Here is a 27474-nt window from a genome sequence, read left to right as displayed (position 1 = left end):
GTTATCACAGCTTGTTTCTAACTTACAATATCACAGAGGAAAGCTATTACAACTGGCAGAACTGGAACTGGTTCTTGCGAGGGAATAAGGAATACAAATTGATGCAATTCAACAAAGTGCGTTTAAAGAGAAGACTCCTTCACTGAACCAGATGTTTTACTGAATAAATAGGTACAGTATAAGTAGGAGCTCATGAGTACAGCCAAGGCTCTGCACTTCACCAAGTTCACGTACACTATACAGTATAGTAGATCCTTGTGGAAATTAACCATGTTCATTTGAGTCACCTCTTCCTGAGCGCTAATGGGTTGCACTTCACCCATAATTTTAAAAGCTGCAGTAAGCCACGGTTGTTGAAAATGACACGCATAACTGAGGAGGAAAGAGGTGGAGCTGTACATTGTAGCCTAATTGCAACTCATCGGGGCCAACATGACTGGCCATTGCAGTCTATGCACACACACACACACACACACACACACACACACACACACACTATATAAGCACATACTTTGAAACAACCTCAGTGATGAGTTGTGAAACCCAGGGCAGTAAATTATTCTTATTATTTAGAGTAAATTCATACACGCTGGGATGGATGTACCCACACACTGAGATTAAGATCCGTCGTTCTCGCAAGCATAAGGTCTTTATCCAGCGATCCAAAATAAACTCTTCGAAACATAAATTCTCACAAATTGCAGGGCATCTGGTGGTGACCTCAGAGACGCTGTACAGTGACAGAGTCAAAGCAGCTATAGGGCCTCCGGATTGCACAGTAAAAGCATAATACTGTTAACCGATCCACGCTCCATGGGTTATCTGGGGTTCCCGATTCCTCCTCCTCTCCTTCATAGCTGTTAATTGGCTTGGCTAAGTGCACCATTAATCGATCTACTTGTCTCTGTGCTATATCTCATAACGGTGTTGCAATCTTGCCACGCTGGGCGAAGAAATGCGAGGTTCAGGAAGTCACACTTTCACTACTGGTGAAATACGGGTGTCGACAGGGCAGAGAAAGAGGATAGTAATGACTGGGTCTTATGGCGTGGCCTACGGTCGCAAGGAGACTATGATAGTGGCGGCACGGGCCATGACTTGCATAGTACGCCAAAAACAAACTTTTGTGATGCATCCCATAAGATCAATCAGATCTGATATCACGTTGCCTATTCCAATGCAACACAGTATTTTTGAACACCTCAGAGAACCAACGCTCTAATTGGGAGATATTACTCTGGGGTTGTATTTATACATGAAGTATGAAGTCGGTCGGTAACATATTTATATATTATGCACATGACCATTTATGGGCATACCCGTCGTATCTGTATCTCTGGACCACCAGATCTCCGTACGTCAGTCCTTTTATCACCATATATGGATATCTCTGATGTCATCAGTATATACCCATATATGAAGCGACTGATTTGTTTGCGGCTGATGCCATGACGAAACATTGAGGTTAGACAACACACTCCATATTTGGGCGTAGCGACATTGGGAACTTCTTATATGGTTATGGCTGTGTCAGAGTGAGGTCCGCCCATCCGCCCTCCCTTTAGCCAATTGTATGTAGAATAATATAAAAATCACACTAGTGTGAAGTGATCATACATCATCATACATCACATTGAGTGCTCAGCCAAATCATCCCAAGAATCATTCCGGCCAATCACTTTTGACAAAGGTATGGAGTAGACACAGTCTAGGAAAAAGTCATGGAAACAAAACCTCTTAGCAGCAGAGGGTTCTTGGATATGTAAAAAGAAAGTGGGGAGGGGGGGGGGGGCTTGATGGTTTGCTGCGCCAGAGGCTTTCACCAAGCTCTCTTAAGCCAGGTCGTCCTTGAAGAGATAAGGCCAGAGAGATAGTTAGTGAGATCGAGAGGAGAGAGAGAAAATAACTGAGGGAGTGTAACCAACGCAATGAGATGGACAGTGTGACTGTGTGACTGTGTGACTGTGTGCATGTGCGTGTGGGTGTGCGCGTGTGTGTATCATGACAAAGCCTTGGAAAAGACCAACAAGTGCAGAGTTGCGAGACTGCTAGGGCAGTGGGTGACTTGAACGAAGAGAGATAGATAGGGAGCGAGCCAGGGACAGGTGAGGGATTCTCGATTAGCATGACCTCGTTAACCCCAGCGTCTCGTTAGCGTCTTTCATTTACGACAGCACTCGGCTGGCCCGATCCTCTGTCACACCTTCATTAAGCCCATCGACCCACTGTGCTTATTAAACACATTCATTACCCCCCCCAGTATTGAACTGCTAGCACACAGACCCCAAATGCATTAGGGGTGGAGGAAGGGGAGGGACAGGTGGAGGGGGGTGGGGGGTGCGTTTTACCCCCGGACCATGGAAGTAGGGGGATGCCGCTTTAAGAGAAGATGGATCACTGCACATTTCGCCTGAAACTTGGACGCACACACAAACACACACCCACACACCTCTCTGCCTCTTATCCATCATTAGTAATGAAGTCAGTGATTAGAGCGGCTTCTGCCTCTCAATCGGAAATAGACAGCAGGGGGCGAGAGAGATAGAGAGAGACAGAGAGAGAGAGAGAGAGAGACCATAAACCATAAAATGTCCTACATGAAAAATAATAAAATAACGTATACTTTCAAGATTCAAAATGAAAATAACGAATTAAGCACTGTATGTGGTGTCGTCCTGTACAGCACCGGAACAAGCTTGTAAATTGCTATTTCCTGCAACTAAATTGGCACACATACTGTATGTGGGCTGTATCTGACTGGAAGCCCTGGTTCGATTCCCTGGTTGGCCGGTCCATTTGCTGCATGTGACTCCCCTGCTCTCCCTCCGTGTTTCCCGTCTTTCTAGTCTACACTGTAGCCGTCGAAAAAGGCCCAGGAAAAGGCCAAAGAATTATGGAGAAGTACCAGAGTATTAACCACTGAATTATGGAGAATTACCAGATTAACCACTGAATTATGAAGAAGTACCAGAGTATTAACCACTGAATTATGGATAAATACCAGATTAACCACTGAATTATGGAGAAGTACCAGAGTATTAACCACTGAATTATGGAGAAGTACCAGAGTATTAACCACTGAATTATGGAGAAGTACCAGAGTATTAACCACTGAAACCCCAGTGTCCATGTTCGGTGACACTCGCAGGAAATTGCAGATGCGACATGTGAGCTTGATTTCAGCAAAGATCATAAAAGACAGAGGGCTATATCTTAACCCTTATCCCTAAACTTATTTGCCATTCTTTCCTAAAAAAACCTTTTAAAATAGTTCAAATAGCTGATCTACAAGCTCACAACGTGTAGATGTAGATCGGCTAGTTGAACCATTTTAAAATGATTTTCAAAATAGTAAAAAATGACAAATAAGTTTAGGGATAAGGGATATGGGTGGCACAAGATGGAGCCCCTAGTATACAAACATTTATTATAATATATATATATATATAAATGTTTGATACTGCGCACACACACACACACACACACGGCTGAAAGACTATATAGGGCCTCTTGGCTCCAGCTGTTCCAGCTCTAGACTAGATGATGATGTCATTACTGTCCTTTTCAAATGAAAGGAAAACCAATCATCAAGGAAAAGAGAGAAGAAAAGTCTAAAGAAAGAGCATAAAAAGAATACGGGAAGTAAGCGTTTGCTGGGACGGGCCATGAATCATCGTGACACCGCTGGTCGGGTGTCAGAACCTGGCGGCTGGCTGGAGCTGAATAACCAATTAAGGCCTGGAACGCATCTGTGTCACCTTAGCTTTTGACTACTTTAACCATTATTTTCAACTTTAGCTGTTGAAAAATAGCATGCGGTGTGGCACAAATCTTTGAATATAAACTCTTTCACAGCAAACGTTTTGAACTCATTGCTTCTGGGGGGGTCCCTGGAACAAAATATTTTCAGATGTGGGTCGGCAGCCAAATACAGATAATTCTGGAGGTTCTCGACACGAAATAGTTTGAGCACCAATGAATTTAGAATTTAGAAGACAATTTTTGTAGAATCTTGTCTCCGGTCTTAAAGGAATAAACACACAGGCCCATCCAGAGGAGCTTCTCAAACACAGACCTAGGTTAGGGCCCAGCCACTAAGGAGACCAACATTATTCCAGAGAATTTAACCAAAAGGTGCCGGCTGTTATGATGGTCAAAGGCTGTCCAAGATCCTGCACCGTGCGTGCGCGGCTCAACGTCGGGCTGAATACATGGACGAATGAATGGATGGATAATAGGTGAGGTGACTTTTTTTTAATTAACCTGGGTTCTGGTTCAAAACAAGAAAAGAAAACATACAACCAAAGGGTTAGGGTCCATTTGGTTGAATGTTTTCCATTTGTACACTCTCTGAGTTACAGACCCATGAGGGTCCATTTGGTTCCTAATTATCATTTAGCTGGGGACCCCTTGGAACTCTCTCAAGGACCCCTGGGAACCACTGACTTAAAGAACAACTACTAGAACATTATATCCACAGCCAGTCAGTGGATTACAATAGATGGTCATGGAACTTGGCGGAGAATGATCGTGTGTGTATATTTAATACAGCTGCCATAAAAGATTATATGTTGCCATGGTAAAAACCATCATTTAGCTGAATGTTGAGCAACGCAGAAAACCCATTTCCATTTTCAAATACGCCAAGTCTGCCCTTACTTGCACTCTGTCATGCACAGAATCATACTTAATTCCATTATTATAAAACGGTGCGTTGCCAGATGTAATGAAGTTCACACAATGCAAACTAATTATAACCTTGGTCTTAAGAGGTGCTAAAGCAGACTATAGTGTAAGTGACCACCTACAAAATATTATATTTCACCTGCTTGAACAGAGCAGCTATGGTAACTTTAAATAATGTATTCTGGAAAATTTGTTTTTTAAGGACCATAATGGGATCTTGTGTCTGTAAACTGGGAGTTAAAACCTGAAAATCCAGGAGCTGGCCCACCTGGTCTGTATTCCTGTGTTTAGCCAGTCTTATAGCACCCTCTGCAGGTGAAACCCCAACACAACACATGAGACTTGATGTGGTCTTGTGGACTCTGGCTGTTGTGGTTTATACAACTGTGCTTTTACAACTTTTAAATTCTGCCAGATAATTTAAGTGCATGCACCTTGTGGATAAGGTCTAAACGAGTCCCCTATTAAAACTGCAATGACAACAGGCAGTTTTCTGGGTCTCCAGCACAGGAGTTGAAAGCTTATTTAGCTTGATCTGAGATTATTTTAACAAGTGGCCTTTGTCTTTTACACTTACAAGCCCTGAAACACACTGATGAGACTGACAAGCAGTTAAAACTCTCAGATGAACAGCTATTTCAGCCTTGCCTCCTAACATACTGTATTTAGGTATGTAATAGCTTAGGTATGTAATAGCTAAGTTCAGTAATCTCTCTAAAAAAAATATGAAAGGTTTGTTCGTTTTTTCGCGTTGATTCATTATATGATCTCAAAGACAATGCGTTCTCAATTAATGAAAATAGTAATCGATAGACTAATCGCTAAGAAAATAATCAATACAGTACAGTTGCCTGTGTTGATACAAAGTTACAAACATTGAATGTATTGAGTGTTGCCTCCTTTTAATAAACCAATGTTCTGGTCAAAGGGGTCCAAGATATAATTATTTTTCCTAATGTTTTTGCCCCCGTCTTTAGTCTGTTTGTACAGACCAGCCTGTCGATCCATGGTGTCACGAGGGGAGAGCTTTCTGAAAGAAAATGTTGCTTCAAGGTGAAAGATCACCTTTAAAAGCCTGCTTCAGAGACACTAAAAAATTGTCCGCCGTGTCATTTCCAAAAGAGCTTCCTTAACCACCTCTTTTTCTCCATCTCACCCTTTTAAAAGCATACGTGTTGTTCTCGGGGAGGGAGCGGTATTGACAAGTGCAGCCAGCGGCCTAAGTTAAAGGCTGTGCTCAAGGTCTGATTATTCCTAAACCCACCAACCATACCTGACCCCACCACACCCCCCAATCCTCATGACCCACACAAACCATGCTTGTTGTTGCAATTAGCCTTCAAAATGAGAAGAAAATGCAGGAGAGAGAATACAAGAGGTGAGGTGACACTTACTCACATACAACCCACATAAGGAAGAGGAGGAATGCATACATTTTTGGAATAGAATTATAGAAGTATTTTAAAACAATTGTTTGATACACACGGCTTCACCTAAACTGAACACGTGTCATTAGAGCACAATAACCACAATGTCCAAAGCAAACCAACAGTTTCTTACTACTGCTACTACAGTTAAGAAGTATTGTTGAATTTCACCTACATATAACAATCTCATGGGGACAGGAAGGCAGGAGTGAATAAGTGAAAGGGGACTTTAAACCAGGTAAACGGAGGAAAGTGTCGGGGAAAGGACGAACATGGAAGGGTATTTGAACAGTAGCTCACTAGTGAAAACACAGAGATGGTCATTCGACAGATGAGCCTCACCACTGCTCAATATCACGGAACTCTCTATGCCTTAAATCTGTTTACCTCTCTCATACATTAAGACAGAGAGAGACAAGACTAGAGAAGCCCATTCCAGCCTGTCTAGACGATAGATGTCCTTTTTTATCTTTGATTAATTTGAAAGACTCAAATTACAGTTTACCACCAGAACAGAACCGAGTTCAGACGTTATTGTCCCGAGGGGATTCTTGTGTTAGTTAAAAATATAACAGTGCACTGCACTGCATGCACATGCAGTAGGCTACAGATAATATGAAATACAACACAGACTGCCAACACATTACAAGCAGTAAAGTACACAAATTTGAATGTGAATTTGTTTATCTTGACCTAACAAAGGACTTTCGTGCTCAACTTGAAATCCCCATTGGTGCAATTAGACAGCTGAATGTACACTTGTTCTAAAACGCAGAGCGAGAGAGCACAATAATTATGAAGCTCAGATTTGAGTTAAATAACAGATTTATGGAGGCAACAGCATAGGAAAAAGGGTCGGGACTAACAACATTTTACTCTCTCAACATCATTTACTGACTATTGGGGAAACAAATTGGACCAAATGAGTGCATTCCAGAGCCTGGTCTCCGTTATAAATCCTTGGCAGCTTTCTGTCCAGATACTTGCCATCTGACGGAACTCCCCAATAAAATATGATAAGAATGTGCATCGCTGGCATGTAGGATAATAGAGATCCATGTCTCTGTGTTGAATTCATCAGGAGGGCAAAAGGAAGAAATGGGATAAAGGCACATCACTGGTCGTTTGCAACAAACTGAAGTCTCATTTATATTTATAGTATACCATGTTGTGCACCAACAATTGCAGATCTTCAAGCTCACAACATGTCACAATGCAATGTCACCTTTTAGATATTTCGGGATATGAATTAAGTAAGTATGAAGGAGTGATTGTTGTGCAAGGAGGACTGAGGAGTCAAGTCAGCCAGCCCCCCTGAGTGACGTTTAGCACCAATATTCTCGGTCAATATAGACTCTCCTCTCTCTGACAGATATAATGGAGTGGCAGTGGTAACTAAACTGACTAAATACTGTGACAGATATAATGGAGTGGCAGTGGTAACTAAACTGACTAAATACTGTGACAGATATAATGGAGTGGCAGTGGTAACTAAACTGACTAAATACTGTGACAGATATAATGGAGTGGCAGTGGTAACTAAACTGACTAAATACTGTGACAGATATAATGGAGTGGCAGTGGTAACTAAACTGACTAAATACTGTGACAGATATAATGGAGTGGCAGTGGTAACTAAACTGACTAAATACTGTGACAGATATAATGGAGTGGCAGTGGTAACTAAACTGACTAAATACTGTGACAGATATAATGGAGTGGCAGTGGTAACTAAACTGACTAAATACTGTGACAGATATAATGGAGTGGCAGTGGTAACTAAACTGACTAAATACTGTGACAGATATAATGGAGTGGCAGTGGTAACTAAACTGACTAAATACTGTGACAGATATAATGGAGTGGCAGTGGTAACTAAACTGACTAAATACTGTGACAGATATAATGGAGTGGCAGTGGTAACTAAACTGACTAAATACTGTGACAGATATAATGGAGTGGCAGTGGTAACTAAACTGACTAAATACTGTATACATCTGCCTTCCAACCTCCTGGAAAGTACAACTTGTATCAACTAGACTACATGTCTAGATTAGAGGAATATTGTCTCTTGGAGAGATGGACATTGCTGTGTGTGTGCATGTGTGCGGTTCTACTTATCTGTAATCACAGTCAAATACTTCCCTGAACAGAGTTTCCAGAGGAGATTCCAGTGTGGCTGGCAGCCATTTCTTCCAACATCTCCCTTGCATGTTTTCACTAAGCCTGAGTAAGAGTGCGTGCGTGTGCATGTGCGTGTGTGTGTGTGTGTGTGTGTGTGTGTGTGTGTGTGTGTGTGTGTGTGTGTGTGTGTGAAGCTATCCCATAATAACTGACAGCCATCATCATCGCTTCCTCTACCTCAGCTCTCCCTTAAATCCAACTAGTTCAAACTGCTAACATCAACACATTGTGCTCTCTGATTACGCTCATTTGGTGCGATGGAGCTTCGCTGCCCATTTTCCCCAGCCAATAAAAACACTCTCTCATCACGGACAACCTAGTCAGACCGTCAGCCGAGCCAATCAGAGAGGGAGGTGAGGACTAGTTTTTGTCGGCCGCTTGACTAGACAAATGGTCATTGGTTTGACACTTCCATGTCTCTGGCATTGAATATTTGACATTGGTAGTCTTTGTGCTTCTTATATCGATAATTGCGAACGCACTGAGCACTTACTATGAGACCTAGCAGATCATGTTTGTGTGTCTGTGTGTCCGTGTGTCCCCCCTTTGTGCCCATATATGGAGCTGAGTGATTTGTTTGTGATTGATGCAACACACTCCATATTTGGACGTATAGCTGTTTTGGGGACTCCTCATATGGTTATGGCTAAGTTAAAAACTTAACTTAAAAATAAATCTTAAAAAAACCCAAATATGTACGAGCTGCGTTCGCTTCCCGCGTTTGCGCGTCTTACTGGTGATATTAAGGTCGAATTGAATATTTGTATTTACTTTTTTTTTTTTATGCCAGAGGCTTGTTAACACAATGATGATGGGAGAGATGGAGATCAGTGGACAAAAAAAAAAGTTGTGAAAGCAGGGAAGACGAAAAACGAACTGTGATTGTACATGCATAGTGGTAATTACAGCTAAATTGAGGGCACATGGTAATCTTGGTTAGGTCATCTCCAATTCCTCTTACATTCCCACATTAATGGTTAATTAAAACTGTAAATAATCACGAGTCCTGTGCGTGCGTGCGTGCATGTTCAGCTGAAACAAAGACAGAATCTTCCTATCACAGTCTAGGAGAAATTAAGTGGACACACTTTGATTTCAACAAGAAAGGAGAATATGAAAAACATGAGGGGGGAAAAAGTGCTTCTCCGGCAGAAATATTTTTAGATTTCAATCCGGGTGTTTAATTGAAAGGAACTCGCACGTCATTCCACATGGAATGACGTGCGACATGTGGTTAGTGGATACTATCCTTCTAGTATTGTGTCTGTCTATGAACTTGACAGAACTATGCAGTTAAACTTCCACAACTGTCCACCCCACTTTCCCCCCTACAGCAAATTGAATGAGAGAGGCAAGAGAGAAAAAGGAATTTAGTATTCTCCGAGTCTTTTCTTCAGAGGAGGTGGGAGAGAACAGAATATGAATGGGGGAAGAAGAAAAAAAGGTGATGAAAACAAGCCTTGAAAGGCAGCTGGCGCAATATCTGTGGCATAAATACTGAATGAAGAACAATAAAGAACAGTGGGTAGATGTCAAGAGGATTGGGGCACCAAGTCACTCTAGAAACATCCTCCGCACACACTAACACACAACCACAGTCTTAGCCCATGGTTATCCATATCCCACAGGCTGAGCTGGCTGATAATAAAAGTGAACTAGAACTGCAGTCGACTGCATACTTGCTTGTTGCACACTAGTAGGCCATAAATGGCCAACTAGTGCGTAAGCAGAGCACGCAAGTACTTTAGACCGTTATAAACTGTCACTTTTGATGCGTTTGCACTTTGCACCGTCCCCGCAAATTGTGCTTGATACGGCAGTGGTGCCAGATTACATACATGTATACACAGGAGCATTACCTTTAATCCTCCCAACACTAAAACATTTCGTCATTACGTCACCATCGAAAACCAATTACACTCTGGCATTGGGTCCTTTAATCCACATATTTCTTACATCATCATTGAGAGCTAGTTATACATATACTATGTATATGTAATTTGTAAGTTGATTAGCGCTATACTGTGGTTACTTTGCGCCAAAAACCGTCCCAGCCAACCCGCCACTTTTGATGCGTATGCAAATAAAACAGCAAATTTGTGCCTGATTTGCTGGGACCAGATTACATAAATGACCATATTTCTTACGTCATCATTGAGAGCTAGTCATACATATACACACCATGTAGTCACTTCGCGAAATGTAAACAAAAATCAAATACAATCTCAGCAGCTATGAGTGGTCTATTCTAATAACTAAAACGTTGTAATGGTCCCCTTGTTACAAACATAAACATTGTTCCTTCCAATTACAATAACATGAATGAGGCTGTTTGTGGGATATAAGATTCCAGCTTTTTCATTGCATACTGTCTAGCACCTTGTGCATCTGATACATCTCCGGTGTACCAACTTAATTTAATCACTTTACAAATTGCAACCTCTCTCTCAATCCTGAAGCCAGGATTTGCAGTAGTAGTAGTGGTAGCAGCACTATGCAAAGGAACTCTCTCGCTCACCAGCTCCAGAGGTAGATGTCTACAGACATAAGAGAGGCTAGCAGGAAGCCTGAGCCCCTGCCAGTCGAGCGAGCGAGCGAGAGAGAGAGAGAGAGAGAGAGACCACACAGAAAACATCCGCTGGCTTTTTAATTATTCCATTAAAAGCAGGGAGGAGTAGAATGAAGAGAAAGGGAAGAAAGAACAGAGAGAGAGAATAGAGGGTCTTCCACATCAGTCACTGGCTGGCAGAGGGGTGAGGCAGACAGGCCTACATAAATTAACCAGGAATCAGGATGTATAAGGCCTGGTTTATACTTAGTTGCATCACTTGCATGCTGTTGTCTAAAATAGCAAATGTTCAAGCTCACAAGCATTGCAACACGTTGGGAGGGGAGGGGTACTGTTCAATGCAGCAACTCACTAGGTAGGCCAAATTACATTTATTTTCACTGGCCTACTCTGGTGGCAGTTAATAGAACATTTTAATTTGGAATATCTCATTTAGAAACTATAATAAAATCCACCAACCTGCTAATCTAATTGCTGGCAAACTTACTAGACAATATCAGGCCAAGCAACAAACATGGCTAGACATATCAATTCCCCCAAAATACACTCCATTTCCCTATTGCTTAATAAAGCAAAAGCAAAAGCAAAAAAATTAAATTAAATAAAAAGTATAACACACACAACTCTGCAGCTATTCAATTTCTGAAAAATGACTGTCTGAAATTGATATTGCTGCGTTGAAATGATATCAGCAGCAGAATTAATCTCTCACCTCGTGGTAATCGCTAATTTCATATACTATTAAGTTGATGAATGGGGTTTTAACAGACAGAGTTATTGTTAACAACTGTAAGTGCACCAATTCATCAAGACCATAATAGCTCATGGAAGCGGGGAAAGAAATATTTGGAAAGAAAAGAGGACAAATGCAATAGGGCCACATAAGCCACAGGATCATTATGAGAGCCTGGCAACGTGACATGGGAAGGATCACTCCAGAGGCCTATATCTGCACCACCATCCTGAGAAACTGATTAATGACAAATAAAGGAGTATGCTATGCGGTTGACATCTGGTGGGAAAATGCACTTTTCAGCATGGGAATCAACAATCGGTGCCCTACATAAAATGCTGCACACTTGCAGCTTTTGTGAATGTAGAAACAGTGACATCTAGTGATTATATGCGATACTTTTAAATGGTAATTGGAAGCAAGAAGACAAAAAGAGTGATGGAAGGCTTACAAGAAGACCTGGTCACCACATACACCGTACACCGTACACACTATTGTATTCTCTTTTTCAGCCACATGTATTTTCCTAATTTTCCATTTATTATACTTACTGTATCTTTATCGTATAGCTGAGGAGGCTATAAGAACAAGAATTCATGTAACAATAACAACCTCCGACCTCTAATACTGTGCCATACAGATATAATTGTCGGGTAAATTTTACCAACACCTAATTTATACTTTGCCACATGACACATTGCTCGCAGAAAATAACACCAACGAGTTATTTTCACAGAGCAACGCGGTCGTATACTTTACGTCTTTCCAGTACTTTTGCTCATTACAGCCGAGCTCACTCTTTCCATGTATGCCTGCCGACTCCCTTCCCTACAGAATCCCAGTTAATAAACATTTATTCTGGCTGAAAATGCTGCCAGAGTGTCGCTGCCTCTGTAGAGAGGCCGAACATACAGGTAGGCTGTAGCAATATGGGAGCTCTGACAGGCTGCTCTTAGAACAACCCTCATACCAGGCAGCATGCAAGGCTGCAGCACTCCAAGCTTTGTGCTGTCAGGCCATGGAATTCCTGACACAACACATTTACAGACACCACAACGAGGAACACATGAGGCACTGGAGGGCTCTGCCTGCCAATTCTGCGTGTGTGCTTGCGTGACTGCGTGCGTGCATTTCCAGAGTTTATAAGGAATTGTCTAGCAGTTCCAGTTTCCATTCATCCTTCAGTTCATACACATCATGTGAAGAAGCGATGAGTGCCGTGTCAACCTCCACAAATAGCCATTGGACAATTGGGCAATTGGCTAGTATATTTTAAGAGTTTACTAGTGGAAAAAGAAAATATGTATGATATTTAAGTATTAATTCCAAGTAGGTTAGAGAAATAAAGTATGCACATTTTTAGGTTGACTTCCCCCCCCCCCCCCCCCTGCTTGTCATTAGATAAAATGCAGATTTAAACACTTCTGCTTTGGCTTAATTTAACAGGCCGGGAACATCCTGCTTGCTCAAAGTGTCAGAGAAATATGACATACTTTTGGTGTTGCACAAGGCAGCTGCATTGTGTGCTTCCACTAAGTGAACAGATGAAATTAGATAATATAATGAAGCTTCCATAATTATGTTGATTGTACATATCTGTTGAACCAGATGCATTAAGCTCCCTGGCTGTCTGCAATAAATGGATGTATAATACGTTTCTAAAATTAAATGAGGATAAGACAGAAATAAGCAAATGTGTGACCTCCCAATCTCCCATTGATACCTGGTGCAACTGATACGTTGTTTTGCCTTTGAATCCGGATGCTACCTCTGTGTCTCATTAGTTATTGCTATACATGTAGCAATATCATTATTTGTTATGTTTTTATTATTTGTTTATTATTTATTTTTTAATAAGAATTTGAAGGTTTTCAGAAAGGTTAGAAGGTGTTTTTAGAATCTGGCTCAGGTATCAATGTTGGTTAATAGACGTGTCCACCTAAAGTGGTGAAAACAGCATTCTTTCAACTCAGAAATATTGCCAGAGTATAACCATTCCTAACTCAGCAGGAAGATGCTAAAGAAAACTAATTTTATCTCAAGTAGTTTTAGAGTAGTGCAATGCACTTTTTCCTATAAAGAACATTGAAAGGCTGCAGCTGATTCAGAACTCTGCTGCTAGACTGCTAACAAAAACAAAAAAAAGGGAGAACAAATCACCCCCGTCTTAGCTAGACCACACCGTCTCCCTGTGTCTTCCACAATCGATTTGAAAGCCTTTCTACTTGTTTACAAAGCTCTCAACAGGTTTGGGCCGGCCTATATCACAGACTCCCTGACTGTCCTTTTATATTCCTTCACAAGCCCTTACATCCTCTACTGCAGGCGTGCAGTAGAGACTATAGGATACTCTATCCAGAATTCCAGATGCTTTCTTCAATTATTCTCCCATACTATGGACCTTACGATGCCTTATCTACAAAGATTAGACAGGCAGACTCTGAAATCTATAAAAACTTGGTCTATCAGTAATGTCAACTCCATACAGAGTTTTACAGACACAGAACAGAAAAGGTACCACTGCCTCTTTATGGTATTAAAATAAATCATGCATGGCATGCATGCACAATACAAAGTATGGAACAGCCTTTTTCATCTACTCACATTTCACACTCATCCAAATCTTACACACACACACACACACACACACACACACACACACACACACACACACACACACACACACAATTACACAATGTGCCAGCCATGTAGCCTAGTAGCCTACCTCTATTCCTTCCATAAACAGACAACTAAGAATGCGGAGGGTAGGGGAGAAGAGAGGAGGGGAGAGGATGAGACCGGTTAAAGTAACACTGACCAGTTTGTTCTCTTGCATGTAGACTCTTTGCAGTTTGGGGCATCCTTTGGCCAGGGCCACCATTCCCTCATCTGTGATGCTGTAGCACTGGCCCAGGTGTATGTCTTTCAGCTCGCTGCAGTGCTCTCCCAGCTGAAAGACAGACATGTCAAATTGTGAAAAGAATATGGGGAGATGTTGGTAGCCATTGATACAGAATACAATTCTACAAATTGAAACTTTCTTGACACCTGACCAATCATGTAATTTTGACCATGAACTTTTTGGGATAGAATTTAACCAGCTCTGCAAGACAACCAAGTTCCATTGTCGATTTTGGGTTTGAACTTCATTGTGACCTTGACATTTGACCTTTTTAAACACAAAAGTTAACCATGTATTTGGGGCAGCCACTGACCATTCATAAAAATCTGTCCAACTATTGATGAGTTATTTTGCTAATAGACAAGGCCCCAATAAAGAGAGTTATGTTTGCATCATACAGTAGATCAGAGGTTCCCAACCACCGGTGCCACTGGAACGCGAGAAGGGAATCACAAGTTTTCCTGTCATATTTTCAAATCCATTTGAAAACACGACTGAGAAAAAAAGACAAACGCAGGCAGCGGATTGGCCGTTGCGCGTAGTATAGATCAATCACCCATTTGAATGCAAAGGCATGCCTTTCAGGCAGCCTTTGTATCCTACTCATCTAGCAGGTATATCTCTTTGAAAACCTTTTGACGGTACATCTTGCCTGCCCAAAATGTAATTCCTAGAAACTGGGAAACTGGCTAACATTATGTTGTCATATAATAATATAGCAGCGGGTATTATTTAAAGGCCAGTCAACTGTCATCCATGAGACCAAACTTGGAGACCTGTTTGATGGCCAGACCTTGAGGTCTTTCACACAATTGCCGCAGCGTCATGGGTTGCCAAAATCTGAATTCTTCAGGTATTTACAAATTAAACAGGGACAGGTCCCCCAAGATTTTAAACTGGCCAAAGTAACCCCCCTGTACAAAAAAGGGAGTAAATTAGAACCCGGCAACTACCGCCCTATTTCTATTCTAAGCTCCATCTCGAAAGTGATGGAAAAAATAGTCTATGAACAGGTTGAAAAGTATCTTGCCACTAATAAATTGCTGTACGAGTTCCAATCTGGTTTCAGAACATCCCACTCCACTGACACATGCCTCCTCTATTTGAGCGACCACATCAAACACGAGGTGGATGCTGGAAAATACTGCGGCATGGCCAAGCTGGACCTCCAAAAGGCTTTTGACACCGTGAACCACTCCATACTGGTTAACAAGCTTAAAGCTATTGGTTTTGATAGCACATCAGTGAGCTGGATGCAATCCTACCTGGAGGGGAGAGAACAGATGGTGGAGGTGAACGGAACACTGTCCCCCCCCCCCCCCTCCCAGTGAGCTGTGGTGTCCAACAAGGAAGCATACTAGGGTCTTTACTGCTCCTATGCCACCAAAATGTGGAACGCCCTACCAACAGTCATTAAGACATGTGAATCCCTTGACTCCTTCAAAACCGCTCTCAAAGGGCACCTACGGATGGCTGCAATTCGAAACTGGCCTCTGTAAAATCTGAATCCCCCCCCCTTTCCCCTCACTGTATATGTATCTTTTCCCTTTTTGCTTCCTTTATGATGAATTCCTGTTCTGTTTTTTAACTACATAGAAGTGTCTATTTGTATGTCTCTAAATGTTTTGATGAATTGAACAATGTGGACCCTGTTCTTTTGTAAACAAGTGTAATGCTTAATTGGGTCGTCCACTCACAGTTAACAGTCTTTGTATTGAGTTTGTGCTTGAAATGTACTGTAATTCTACAAACTGTTAATAAATATTTCAATCAATCAATCAAGACATTTTATTACTGAGGACACTTCACTTTTAGCCAATAGTTCCGCTTCACAGGTAGAACGAGCCCTCTCTTTGCAATTATCTAAGAAACAAATTTCAATGTTCTGTGACGTATTGAATTCCTACTCATCTATATCCTCTCAGATTACTAAGCAGTCCTGGGGAAAAGATCTGGACGTCTCTATTCATGATGAGGACTGGGCAGATATGTGGGCCTATGCGAAACAGATTTCAGTTTGTAACTAAATCCATCCAGTTCAGAATATTATGTATACTGTACATATAACTCCTGCTCTCAAGAACAAAATCAGTGTGTCCCCATTTTGCTTTAAGTGCAAGACAGAGATTGGTAATTACGTTCACTGTCTTTGGTCCTGTGTGAAGCTTCAGAACTATTGATATGACATTGTGTCAGAACTCTCTGTTATTTTTGGTGTCTATCGATTTAGATCCGTTGTGTCTTTTACTTGGTCTCCCAGATGATCATGTCATCGATGTCAAACATAAGAGGTTGTTCAACTTATTAACGTTTGTTGCTAGGAAAAATATTCTTTTGTTTTGGATCAAGGATCAAAGAAATCATGTCATAACATTATAATGGACTGTATTCCTTGTGAATACATTACATGCATGTTGCATTCTAAATTGGACACTTTCTACAGAATGTGGGACCCTTATTTGAATCATATTGGACCAACATTGGCTGCCACGGTACTTTCCGTGCCAACCTTAGATATCTTATATGCCAGCATTCTTCCCTAGTGGGTGCTCTGCTTTGGGGTGGGGGCTTGTCTGCCCTTTGGGTATGGGGGGGTGGTCGCCCGGGCAGGGGTCTCGATGCGTTGTGTCGGGGCCGCTTCTTGGGGTGGTTGCCACCTTTGAGTGGAGCATGCATGGGTCTGCTCTTGTTGTAATGATTTGGTGCCTATAATAACTATTGTCTGCCTTTTTAATATATGTATACTATATGGATGTATTTCCTGAATGAGTCTATCAAAATTTGAAAGCCACTTGTCATTATGGTTCATTGTCCTTGTCATGTCTTTGTATATTCAATCTTTTTATTTATAATAATGTTGTGCCTGAGCCGTTTTTCTTTTCTTTATTTGTCTTTAAAAAACCAATAAATATACTTTATAAAAAAAATGAACTGTCATCCATGATAACATATTTTGGCACGATGCAACAGTTATGTACAGGCTACAGGAAAACGTCACAAGAAATGATCAACCAACGAATCCCATGCACCAGAGCCTTTTCTGGTGGCCGTCTTATGATAAACTGCATCAACTCAAACTTTGAGTGGCTCATTTTGGGGGTTCATCAAAGAAAGGGGTTGGGGTAAATGCAATAATAAAATACAAAACACTCAGATCATGTAGTCACAAGGTCAATGTATTTACACTGACTTCCAAACATGTACCTTTTTGAGTGCTCCATCAGTGAGTTTGTCCTGGTTGCCCACATGCACCTTCACCAGCTGGGGGCAGTGTGTAGCTAGGGCTGACAGGGACTGGTCTCCAAGCTGCTTGCAGCGGTAAGCTGTGTACTTCTGCAGGCCTGGGCAGTGGGAGGCCAGGGCACACACCCCCTGGTCTTGCACCCCACGGCAGTCGGAGATGTTGATCTCCGTCACGTTCTGCCTCCGACATGCTATCTTCACTAGGAGATCATCCTTTACCTAACATTTCAGGAAAACAAAAAGGACGGACGGATGTCAGTAGAATATAGTGTTAATTTATTTCTGAGTGGATAAATATAAGCAAATGGAAACCTTGTACACTCGTGGAGTTAAAAATTGATTATTTAAATATGCGTTCCCTACATTTTGTGTCATAGATACCCTGGATTCGAACACGGTTCTCCCGCATGAGACCAAATTTCTACCCGAAAGTAAACGCCACAAGGCTTGCAGAAATATTGCGCTTCAGGCTGATTAACTACTTGTTAATCAGTAGGTCCTACCTACCTGACACCTAATCCTACCTGACTGACACCGGGGTCTACATTTATCATTGGAAGAGTAGGGAGACCACCTTTAACCATTGCAGATGTGCTAGTTATATTATAACACACTTCAGCCCTACTCTCCTGCAAAAGCGCTCTGGTGACTGCAATTTGAAACTGGCCCCAGTAAAAAGTCATAAATTCATAATTTGATTGAGATTTTTTTTTTTTCAACTTTAGCTGGAGAACAGCACTACAATTTGTCCTCCTTTCTTAGGTTCCATTTGGTCTGGGTTTAAAAAGAAAAGTGTTCTTTATTGTGCCACAACACAATACCTCTCCTGATTATTAATAGAGTATTTTTGGAGGGGAATATTGTTTATGTTGGTTGCTTGATTGGGATGGGATCCGATTTTTATAAGCTTGGCTTAATTGACCGATTTTAATAAGCAGACCTTTGTCTTATTCAAAAATGATTTGTGGACCTTTAAGATTTGTATTGGAGTACCCCTGGTTTAGACGCTAGACAAAGCACCACAGTGGATTTTTCCATTCATTTACATTTTTATGTGGCATTACCTGGTCAAGCATAAAAAATGTTTCATTAACAAAAGAATACATAATATGTCATTTTGGCTTGTCCCTTTATTTAACATCATGTAAATGTGAGGCAAACATTCAACTTCACTCAATTTGTCAAATTAGTAAGACAACAGATTTTTGTTTTTCTTTGAGATGTTACCGTTGACTTACTTGCTGTAGACCACTGAGGTCAATTTGCTTCCAGAACTGGAAATCTAAGCAGAGGTCCCTCCAGTACTTGCAGACCAGCGAGGCACACAGACAGCGCTCCTTCACTGTCAGGTGTGAGAGCACCTGGGAGTAGACAACAGAGGACGTAACACACATACAAAACAATGTCAAACTGTATGCGTAAACTCGCCGGACACTGCGCCTCTTTTACAAAAAATGAGGCCCCACAAAGCCTGCATGTGCTTCCTGTTTTTGATACATTTGGATTACAACCTTTCATCAACTTCCAAACACATAGAAACACAGCAGAAACAATGCCCAAATTGAACTGTAGGAATCTCTGACCTTGAGAAGGATGGAGGAAGGGAGGTGGTTGATGCTCAATGTATCGGCAGCATCGGGACACCTCCCCTGGCTATCATCAGGGTTATGCAGGCAGCATGGGGACGAGTCAGAACTCTGGGACGAGTCACCATGGGGACCCAGGCCGCAGCAGCCATCGGCAGGTGAGGTGGAGGAAGAAGAAGAGGAGGAGGAGGGAATAGGACAGAGGGGGAGGTGGCAGTGGCCTGTCTCAGTATTAGAGGAGGCATCTCCTCCCCCTCCTCCTACTCCAAGTCCTCGGTTCTCCAGCCCTCCCTCAGAGGCAGGGAAGGCACAGCGTGGCTGCTTGCAAGGGGTGCACCTCTGCACCTCTGAGCACTTCCTCTTACACACCTGCATCCAGAAAACAGATCATTGACGTGGGATGAGATACTTACTCAGACAGACCCATTATTTCAATGAAAGCCGTCACTTCCAGTACCTTGCAATCTTTCTATATTTTAGAAGGTGAAATAATGAGTGAAACGGTCAAAAGTCAAATGCTTAACTTTTATTAACATTAGGGCATTCATTAAAAAATGGATGCATCGATTTCATTAACACAAGTCGAAAGTACATTTTAAATAATAATATTTAATTGTTTTCCCCATAATCATTTTTGCTCTATGTGTGCGTGTGTACAGAATTCAAACTGCAGGATTAGTTATTGTCACGGACAGAAGTCATTCTTTCCCTTTGCATAATGCACCGGAGCACACTCGCACACTCGCCTATTAGTTTGCATTGCGAGTGTGTGGCTCTCAGCGATGTCCCACTAATTGACTGGCTGAAGTTGAACTGCGCTGTGTCAGAGAAGGCACAGATAGAAGTGCGCAAACTTTATCCCCCACACCTCCGTGCTGATGCAGTGACTGTCCTGTTTCTGGTTTAGCTTTACGCGCGGGACGCATGAATCTCTCCACCTCCGGTCAGTGTGGGTTGTTGTTTATTTGCATGGCTCAGAAAATAACTAACATGAATACGTTATAGAGTGGTTGTCGGTGGAGGAGGAGAAGGAGGACATGTTCACGTCGTGAACGTGGAAGGTAACAGCAGATTGTACTGAACTGCTGCTAGAATGTTAATATAGACCTTATGTCTTCTATTGTGTTCTGAAGGTCAGGCTGCTGTACTGCCACTATTGTTAATGTTATTAACATGTGATGCGCTGTGTGGAAATTACGCCCCTCTCCTGTTGTGTTCTCTTTTTTGGTCTCTGTACCAGTGTGCGTGTACCTGCACTGTTTAGTGTTTACTATTACATTTATATGTTTTGATAATCAGCGCTTTGCCATAGATACATACAGCCTAGGCTAGCTATGTCTTTTCTAATGGGTTTCTGTGCCAGATTGGAGAGGCCACTGTGTGCGCAGTGCTCCATTTGACATGCTCCGTATTTGAGCGTGCGCACCCCCACCCACCTTCCCCCCCCATTAAAACGATGCATCGACTCAACTTCGACTTTACTGTCTGACAAGTCGACTGGGAAAAATCTCAATTCGTTAATGCCCTAATATATATATATATATATATAAATTAGTAGAGAATTAGTGATCTTCGCGGTTACCCACCATCTCAGCGTAGTCAGTAGTGCAGCCAGGCACAGCAATGGGCAGGGGCAGGGACACACCAGCGCTTCTGAAAAGAGATGGTGGTGGCAGTAGCTTTGCGGGTACAGAAGACAACAAGCTTCTCCCCTGGCCCTCCCAGAGAGCTAGCTCCCGTGGAGACAGAAGGAACTTGGCGCAATCCTCAGGAGATGTGAGTGCTGCGTATCGCCCGGCGAGCCTCGAGGCGGCCACCGCACCAATTCCGACTCCCGCCACACCCGGAACGCTGTTGCTGTGACAATGTCCACCGCCGTTGATGCCGGCCTCCAACTGGTCGCTATCCTCGTCGAGGCCGCCGCTGTTGCCGTGGACAATGAAGCACAGCATGCACGGCCCCCGCAGGAAGCAGTTCCTCTTCTTCTTCTTCCTGTGATGCAACTTGCGCGTCCTCTTCTTCAGACGGTAACCATTTTTCGAGAGAAGATGGCCCATATAGATGACTCAATGATACTCTGGAAGAACAGGGAAAATAAAGCCGAGATAAATAATACAGGCCGTCTAAGCTGTAATTCAGAGAAAAACGGCTATAATGGTCAGCGAACCCAGTGTGCTAGACGCCATCTTTGGGAGGGCAAAACACACCGAGCCAAGCGTTACCTAGCGACCGGGAGCCCAGCTTTGTGGTAAATATTAGCGACTAATAGCTTGACAATTATGAATTAATACAAAGCTCAAAAACACGTTAAAGACGCCATGGGATTTCATGAAAAATACGTTAATGAAGTCCTTGGCGTTCAATGAGTTACTACATTAAACAGCGAAACATCAACATACTCCCATCTCATAATTTAGAATGTCTGTAATAGGGCTAAGTGACAAAATCTAAATCACAATATTTTTTATGTTTTTTGGTGGAAAAAGATCAGTGATAGATGTGGAAGGACAAAAGCTGGAAGCCTGGATGAGAGGGACAGTGATTTAGTCAATCACGGCTGACCCGCCAACTGGAGTGTGTTGTGGTTAAATGTTGAAACACTAAGGTTTGTGACCACCTAGCCTCGGTCACAACCTTACTCATCTGCGAAAAGAAAAGCCTGGTCACAACCTAAGGCAGAGAGTGTATCGGTGGTGTGGGGCCGGAACATCAGTCAGATGTATTTCCAACGGATACGATATTTTTCGACCAATCACAACACGTTTCATTCACAGAGAATGTAAACAGATTTGTAAAGCGTCAACGTAATTTCCTTGAGCGGTACTTCCACCCAAAATCCTGCTACTTCGGCCGATACACTCTCTACACAGCGTAGGTCACTCTTGCGGAACAGGCTTCTAAAGGTAGACACCTCTTCCGGCTCTGGTGTGTGTTCTCCCCAGAGCCGGAAGAGATTCCTTGCGAGATTCCCAAGATTCCTTGCGAAGCATGAGGGGAAGCTTGCCAAGCTTTCACGTGCGTAACAGAAGTCTGGGAAAGGCGCGCTGTGATTGGCCAGTAGTCACTTGAGTGGCAGCGAGAGACATGGAAGAGTCGCATGAGCGACGTCACTTGGGCAGCGACTAGCGAGCCAGCGACGCAGCATGCCTTCAGCATTTCCTGTGCACTTCCGCCCCCTTTTGCACACATCGCTCCAACGAACTGCAGCGACCAATTAGGCATCTATTTTTTTAATATCTATGATAGTGGCCAAGCACAGTGCATCTTTTCAGGAGGAAAAGGAGCTTTATTGGCATGAGAAAACTAACGTTTACATTGTCTGTGATTGGCTTACTGAACGTCCTGTGACACACGCAGCCCTCCCTTGCGAGATAGACATACGAGAGTCGAAGGACGTATCTACCTATTTATGTCTATGCACCTGATGACCTCTCTTCCAGGCCAAGGCTTTATCCATTAGAAATGGATTATAATTGCATTTTTTATGGATTTACAAACTGGTCCTATGTACAGTGTTCAAACTAAGCAAAACTATCATAACCAAAGGCTAAATAAGTAAATATAATGGAACAGCTTAGAGCCAACACATTCCTCAAAAGTGCTAACTTCCTGTATCATTAGGCTGTGGCCATCAAAGTAGATCACAACAAATGCCACTTCTTACCACCCTGTATTTATCTCAGATGTTTCTACCTTCAGTACCTTGCAACCTCCTTTGCACTGTAGAGTAGACAAGCTAGCTCCTGCTCCGAGTCCAAACATACACGCCCCCGGCCCCCCAGCCTGTCATAACGTTTTGACTTAGTGCACACTGAACATCATATTTTATTGTTTACTACATTAGTGGCTGACGTTCAGCTGTATCAATGGCAATACCACAGCTAACTACGTGTCGTCAAAATCACGCACTGCTGTTGCTGCCAGTTCCCTGAAAAACAAAAACCTTTCAAAACAGTTGTTTGCCCACGCAGAGACACTGTCCCACCTTCAATGACATCAAACTATTTTGCATGTGCTCCGCGACACAGAGCACAAACAGTCCGTTTACAGCCTCTCATAGGAACCAGAACACACTAGCCGAGTACTGTTCCATTATGGCTAGCCTGTGCTCCATGAGATGCTAGCTGTTTGAGATATGATATGATGTTATGCTCTGTTCTCTTCTTCTCACCAGTCCACGCGCTGCTCCCTCCTTTGAACGGCGCTCATAATCCAGGCGACACGACCAGCTTTGACGGTTCTCAATCAGATAATACGCGAAAGCAAACAAAAGTGCAACTGAACTACCGTTACTCTGTGTTCTCTATATGTTCTCCAAACAGTGGAAGAAGCTCTGGAAGGAGAAGAAGAAAACACTTCCGCACCCAAGAGAAAAGGTCTGCTGTGATTGGTGGAACTGCTTGTCAGTTTACAGCGTGAGCCGCGGCCTGGGGTCTGATCTGATCTGGAGTCGGTTTTCTATTAGCTCTTCACAATACTTTAAATGGCCAGGCTGATCTCTGGTCTTCAAAATAGGCTGAGCGTTTCTTTCCAAGGGACTGTCCGGTATTTTAGATATTTTTGAGGTATAAACATCTGGGTGTTTTCACTCACTGTGATAAGTGATTGTCCATCGATTGCAGTAGGCCTACTGAACCATGTGCGCGCACGGTAGTGAGAAGCTATGCATGCTTAGTCAAGATGAATCTGCGCCAATCAATAATTATGTTCTAATTAAAACACTGCAGTGCAGTTTGTGTGGTAATTACTAATTAATAAGCCTAGCTACTTGTCGACCGTCCTTAATGTGAGGGGCCGAGGGGGTCCAAGGGACCCTTGGCTTTCTGTAACTTGTATCGGCCGACGGTCCATTTGATTCCTTTGCAGCAACTCATCTGCATCTGCATGCAGTAGGTCCCCAAGTTATAAAATAATTTAAATTGCATATCAAAGTGGGAGGGTAAGGGGAGTCCTTCAAATGAAAAAGGTTTTAGAATCACGTCACCGTCCACGGACCAATAGGCCTATAGTTAAATAAGTTACACCATAGCAGCCGGAGCTCATGCCCTCTATGCTCGTCCGTCGTGTCCCCGTGCAGCGTCAAGTCTCCTCATGTAGACGGACCCCGGGCCCTAATGCGGGGGAAAGCGCGTGAGTAAAGCTTATGGGCGTGAACTCTCTTCTCCCGACCTGGAGTCAGTTCAGGCTTCAAAGACAACTCCCAAAATAGTAGCCTGCCCTGGGCTGGGCTGGTCTACAAGGAAGGGCGTCTTTGGAAAAAGTCAGTAGCAAACTGTAAACTCTTCAGCGCACAGCACCACCATGGAAAACGTCGTACCAATAACTCGACAAATTGCAAAGGATAATCGAGAGATTAACAGACCTAGGCCTACTGTCAATATTCACCTCGAAGATATACAAGATTGTTTAATTTACGACCGACATGGAGTTTCTATTCCGTTCAAGGAAACATATCAACTCAGGAAATCTGTCATTATTTTCGTCCGGGTAGGAGGACAATTTGTATAACTTACTTAATTAATGTAGCCTAATTATGCGCTATATAATATTTCTAAATCGAAGGACATTATTAAAGATAAATTATAATTTATAGAACTTCAGCCTCGATCAATACGCAGGTGTAAAAGGTGGAGATCAGGAGATTCACGACCTTAGGTGCATGAAGATGGAGGGACAACAAGCATAATGTAGGACTACATTTCAGTCAGGAAAAACTATTCTTAAATTATTTTCCTTCCAACAGAATTTCTTGTGCTACAGTTGCAAAGAATATGTGGAGGATTTAAGTAAAATACCAAGTTATACACTGAAGGTATGTGACTGACTTTTCTTGCTATTATTATTATTTATTATATGATGTATTATTATTGTTATTATTATTACACAGTAGCCTAGTAGTAGTAGCAGCCTAGTAGTATAGGGCTATAGTATTGGTATTTTGTGTATACTACTATGTGGTAGGCCAATAACAGCCCAATCTTTGTCTTTTTTTCCCCCCAGGATGCTGGCATTAGGCTGGTTGTGATTGGACAGTCTGCTCCTCATCACATAGAGGTATATAACTTAACGATGCAGTTATTTATATGGACTTTCTTAACCAGCAATGTTATTGCATTAATATTGATAATTTTGAGGGTATTTAGTTATTTACACTTTGAAGACCATTACCACATTTCCTCTTTGTGTGTGCAGTCATTCTGCTCACTGACAGGGTATCCTCTTTGTGTGTGCAGTCATTCTGCTCACTGACAGGGTATCCTTATGAAATATATGTGGACCCAGAGAGGCACCTTTATAAAAAGCTTGGGATGGAAAGAGGAGAGGTGTTTTCAGATTCAGGTAATTCAAATCAGTATTGAGATATTAATTTGAGTTGATCACTATATTGTCATCAATAACTAAGTGTGTGTGTGTGTGTGTGTGTGTGTGTGTGTGTGTGTGTGTGTGTGTGTGTGTGTGTGTGTGTGTGTGTGCGCGTGTGCGTGCGTGCGTGCGTGCATGCATGCGTGCGTAGCCCACCCTAGTCCCCATGTAAAGTCAGGTATGTTGGTTGGTCATTTGAAAAGCATGTGGAGGGCCATGACAAGTCCTATCTTCGACTTCCAGGGAGATCTACGTCAACAAGGTGGAACACTCATAATAGGACCAGGTATCTGTCTGTCTGTCTGTCTGTCTGTCTGTCTGTCTGTCTGTGTGGGAGAGAGAGACTGTCTGTCTGTCTGTGTGGGAGAGAGAGACTGTCTGTCTGTTTGTGCCTCTCTCTCATACTGACTGCTATTGTTCCTTTATACTGCATAGCATACCGGTATGTATTCTGTAATAATAATAATTTAGTAATAATTTACTCGTCCATTATTTGTCTGTATATTACAGGTATGTTCTGACAGTTCTGTATATTATTGTGGCTGCAACATAGACATATAGGCCTATGTCCAATACCTCAATATAGGGAAGGTGCCAATGCCAAATTGTGCAGTATTCTGTGTAGGGAAATGTCATGTGTAATGTGCATTCTGGTGTATTGATGCACCTGGCTTGCACTGTCGGAAATCAACTTGAATCTGAGCAATCATGTTTTAACATGCACCTTCTCCCTCTCCTGCTTGATCTCTCGGTCCTCTGCAGGTTCTGATGTTCATTTCGTCCATTTTGACATGAACCGCCTGGACCACATGCCTATTAACTGGCTCCTGCAGCTTGCTGGAGTACAACACACTCTGGACTTTAATAATAAGCCCAAGGTCATTCATGTGTAGCTCGATGGTAGACTGCACAGTCTGAGTCTATTGTACATGTCAGCCTGCTTTTGAGCTCTGCAGCTCCTCTGCATGTTATCAAGGGAAGTCCTCTTTTATGACGTGCACAGGGGACTGCATGTTTGGACAATGCATAATATGTGGGTGAGGTTTCTGGTGTCATTCTTCCTGCTCATTTTTAGGAAACTGTATTGTTTATGGAATTGTGCCAACTCTGGCCATTGGATGTTGTTTTTTTATTCTGCTTTTTATTTTTATTTTTTTATACATAAAATGGATCTGTGCATGGTGCTGCTTTATAGGCCTATGTCAGAATAAAGAAGCCCTAATTTAAAAACTGTAAAAATTGCCTATAATGTTAGAGAACTAGCTAGCTACATGATTGATTGATTGAAATATTTATAACAGTTTGCAGAATGGGTACATTTCACATGCATGCAAAAGCACAACTCAATACCAATGCAAGACACACGACACACTGATAAAGCATTACACTTGTTCATCAGAACATTTAGAGATGAACAAATATACAAAAACAGGAAATAATGTAAGGAGGTAAAAAAGGAAAAGAAACAAACAAACAGTAATGGGGAAAGGGGGACATAGGGCCTACCTCTTGCATTCTCCACATATACTTAGCGCTATCTGCAACTTATGTGTGTATTTAATATTTATAGCTAGCTAATGTATCATCTATCATATGATCATATGACCGTTTTTAGTTATTGGAAGGAGCAAGTGATAGCCTACTATAGTAACATCAAGTGGTACAGGCATGAGGCATCCATGATCCATCTATCATGGTAGGTACCGGTAGTTATATCCAGTATGGGTTTATTGTATGCAGCAGCGGCTTTGAACAGTGAAGGGTGGGCAGGCACTGGACAA

At 42.3% G+C, this 27474-nt stretch overlaps 2 protein-coding genes across 2 annotated transcripts in view; one reads left to right on the top strand and one right to left on the bottom strand.

Moving 5' to 3' along the window:
* The window catches only part of fbxl17 (F-box and leucine-rich repeat protein 17), a 248992-nt gene extending 225340 nt beyond the window's left edge, over positions 1 to 23652 (bottom strand). Inside the window, exons 1-6 of the mRNA XM_080766456.1 lie at positions 23502 to 23652; positions 20917 to 21407; positions 19328 to 19699; positions 18983 to 19105; positions 17706 to 17963; positions 14418 to 14549 (exon numbers count right to left, since the gene is read on the bottom strand). Coding sequence (XP_080622582.1) covers positions 14418 to 14549; positions 17706 to 17963; positions 18983 to 19105; positions 19328 to 19699; positions 20917 to 21387 — 1356 coding nt within the window. The 5' untranslated portion in view covers positions 21388 to 21407; positions 23502 to 23652. The remainder of the gene's footprint in view (positions 1 to 14417; positions 14550 to 17705; positions 17964 to 18982; positions 19106 to 19327; positions 19700 to 20916; positions 21408 to 23501) is intronic.
* Positions 23653 to 24601: 949 nt separating this feature from the next.
* Positions 24602 to 26885, top strand: prxl2c (peroxiredoxin like 2C). Its single transcript, XM_080765273.1, has 6 exons — positions 24602 to 24817; positions 25074 to 25142; positions 25331 to 25384; positions 25564 to 25669; positions 25845 to 25979; positions 26456 to 26885. The coding sequence occupies exons 1-6, from the start codon at positions 24632 to 24634 to the stop codon at positions 26584 to 26586; spliced, it is 681 nt and encodes a 226-aa protein (XP_080621399.1). The 5' UTR covers positions 24602 to 24631; the 3' UTR covers positions 26587 to 26885.
* Positions 26886 to 27474: the final 589 nt, after the last annotated feature.

The sequence above is a fragment of the Protomyctophum bolini genome, assembly GCF_963924005.1.
Source record: "Protomyctophum bolini genome assembly, chromosome: 6".
Taxonomy (NCBI): domain Eukaryota; kingdom Metazoa; phylum Chordata; class Actinopteri; order Myctophiformes; family Myctophidae; genus Protomyctophum; species Protomyctophum bolini.
The sequence above is the reverse complement of the archived record's forward strand: the minus strand, read 5'-3'. Positions and strand labels throughout refer to the sequence as shown.

What these genes read in the sequence shown, in the direction of transcription:
- prxl2c (XM_080765273.1), top strand. Translation starts at nt 24,632, where the DNA reads ATGGAAAACGTCGTACCAATAACTCGACAAATTGCAAAGGATAATCGA. An exon ending in CTGTCATTATTTTCGTCCGG is followed by an intron (nt 24,818 to 25,073) that starts GTAGGAGGACAA and finishes TCCTTCCAACAG; the next exon opens with AATTTCTTGTGCTACAGTTG. An exon ending in AGAGGTGTTTTCAGATTCAG is followed by an intron (nt 25,670 to 25,844) that starts GTAATTCAAATC and finishes ATGCGTGCGTAG; the next exon opens with CCCACCCTAGTCCCCATGTA.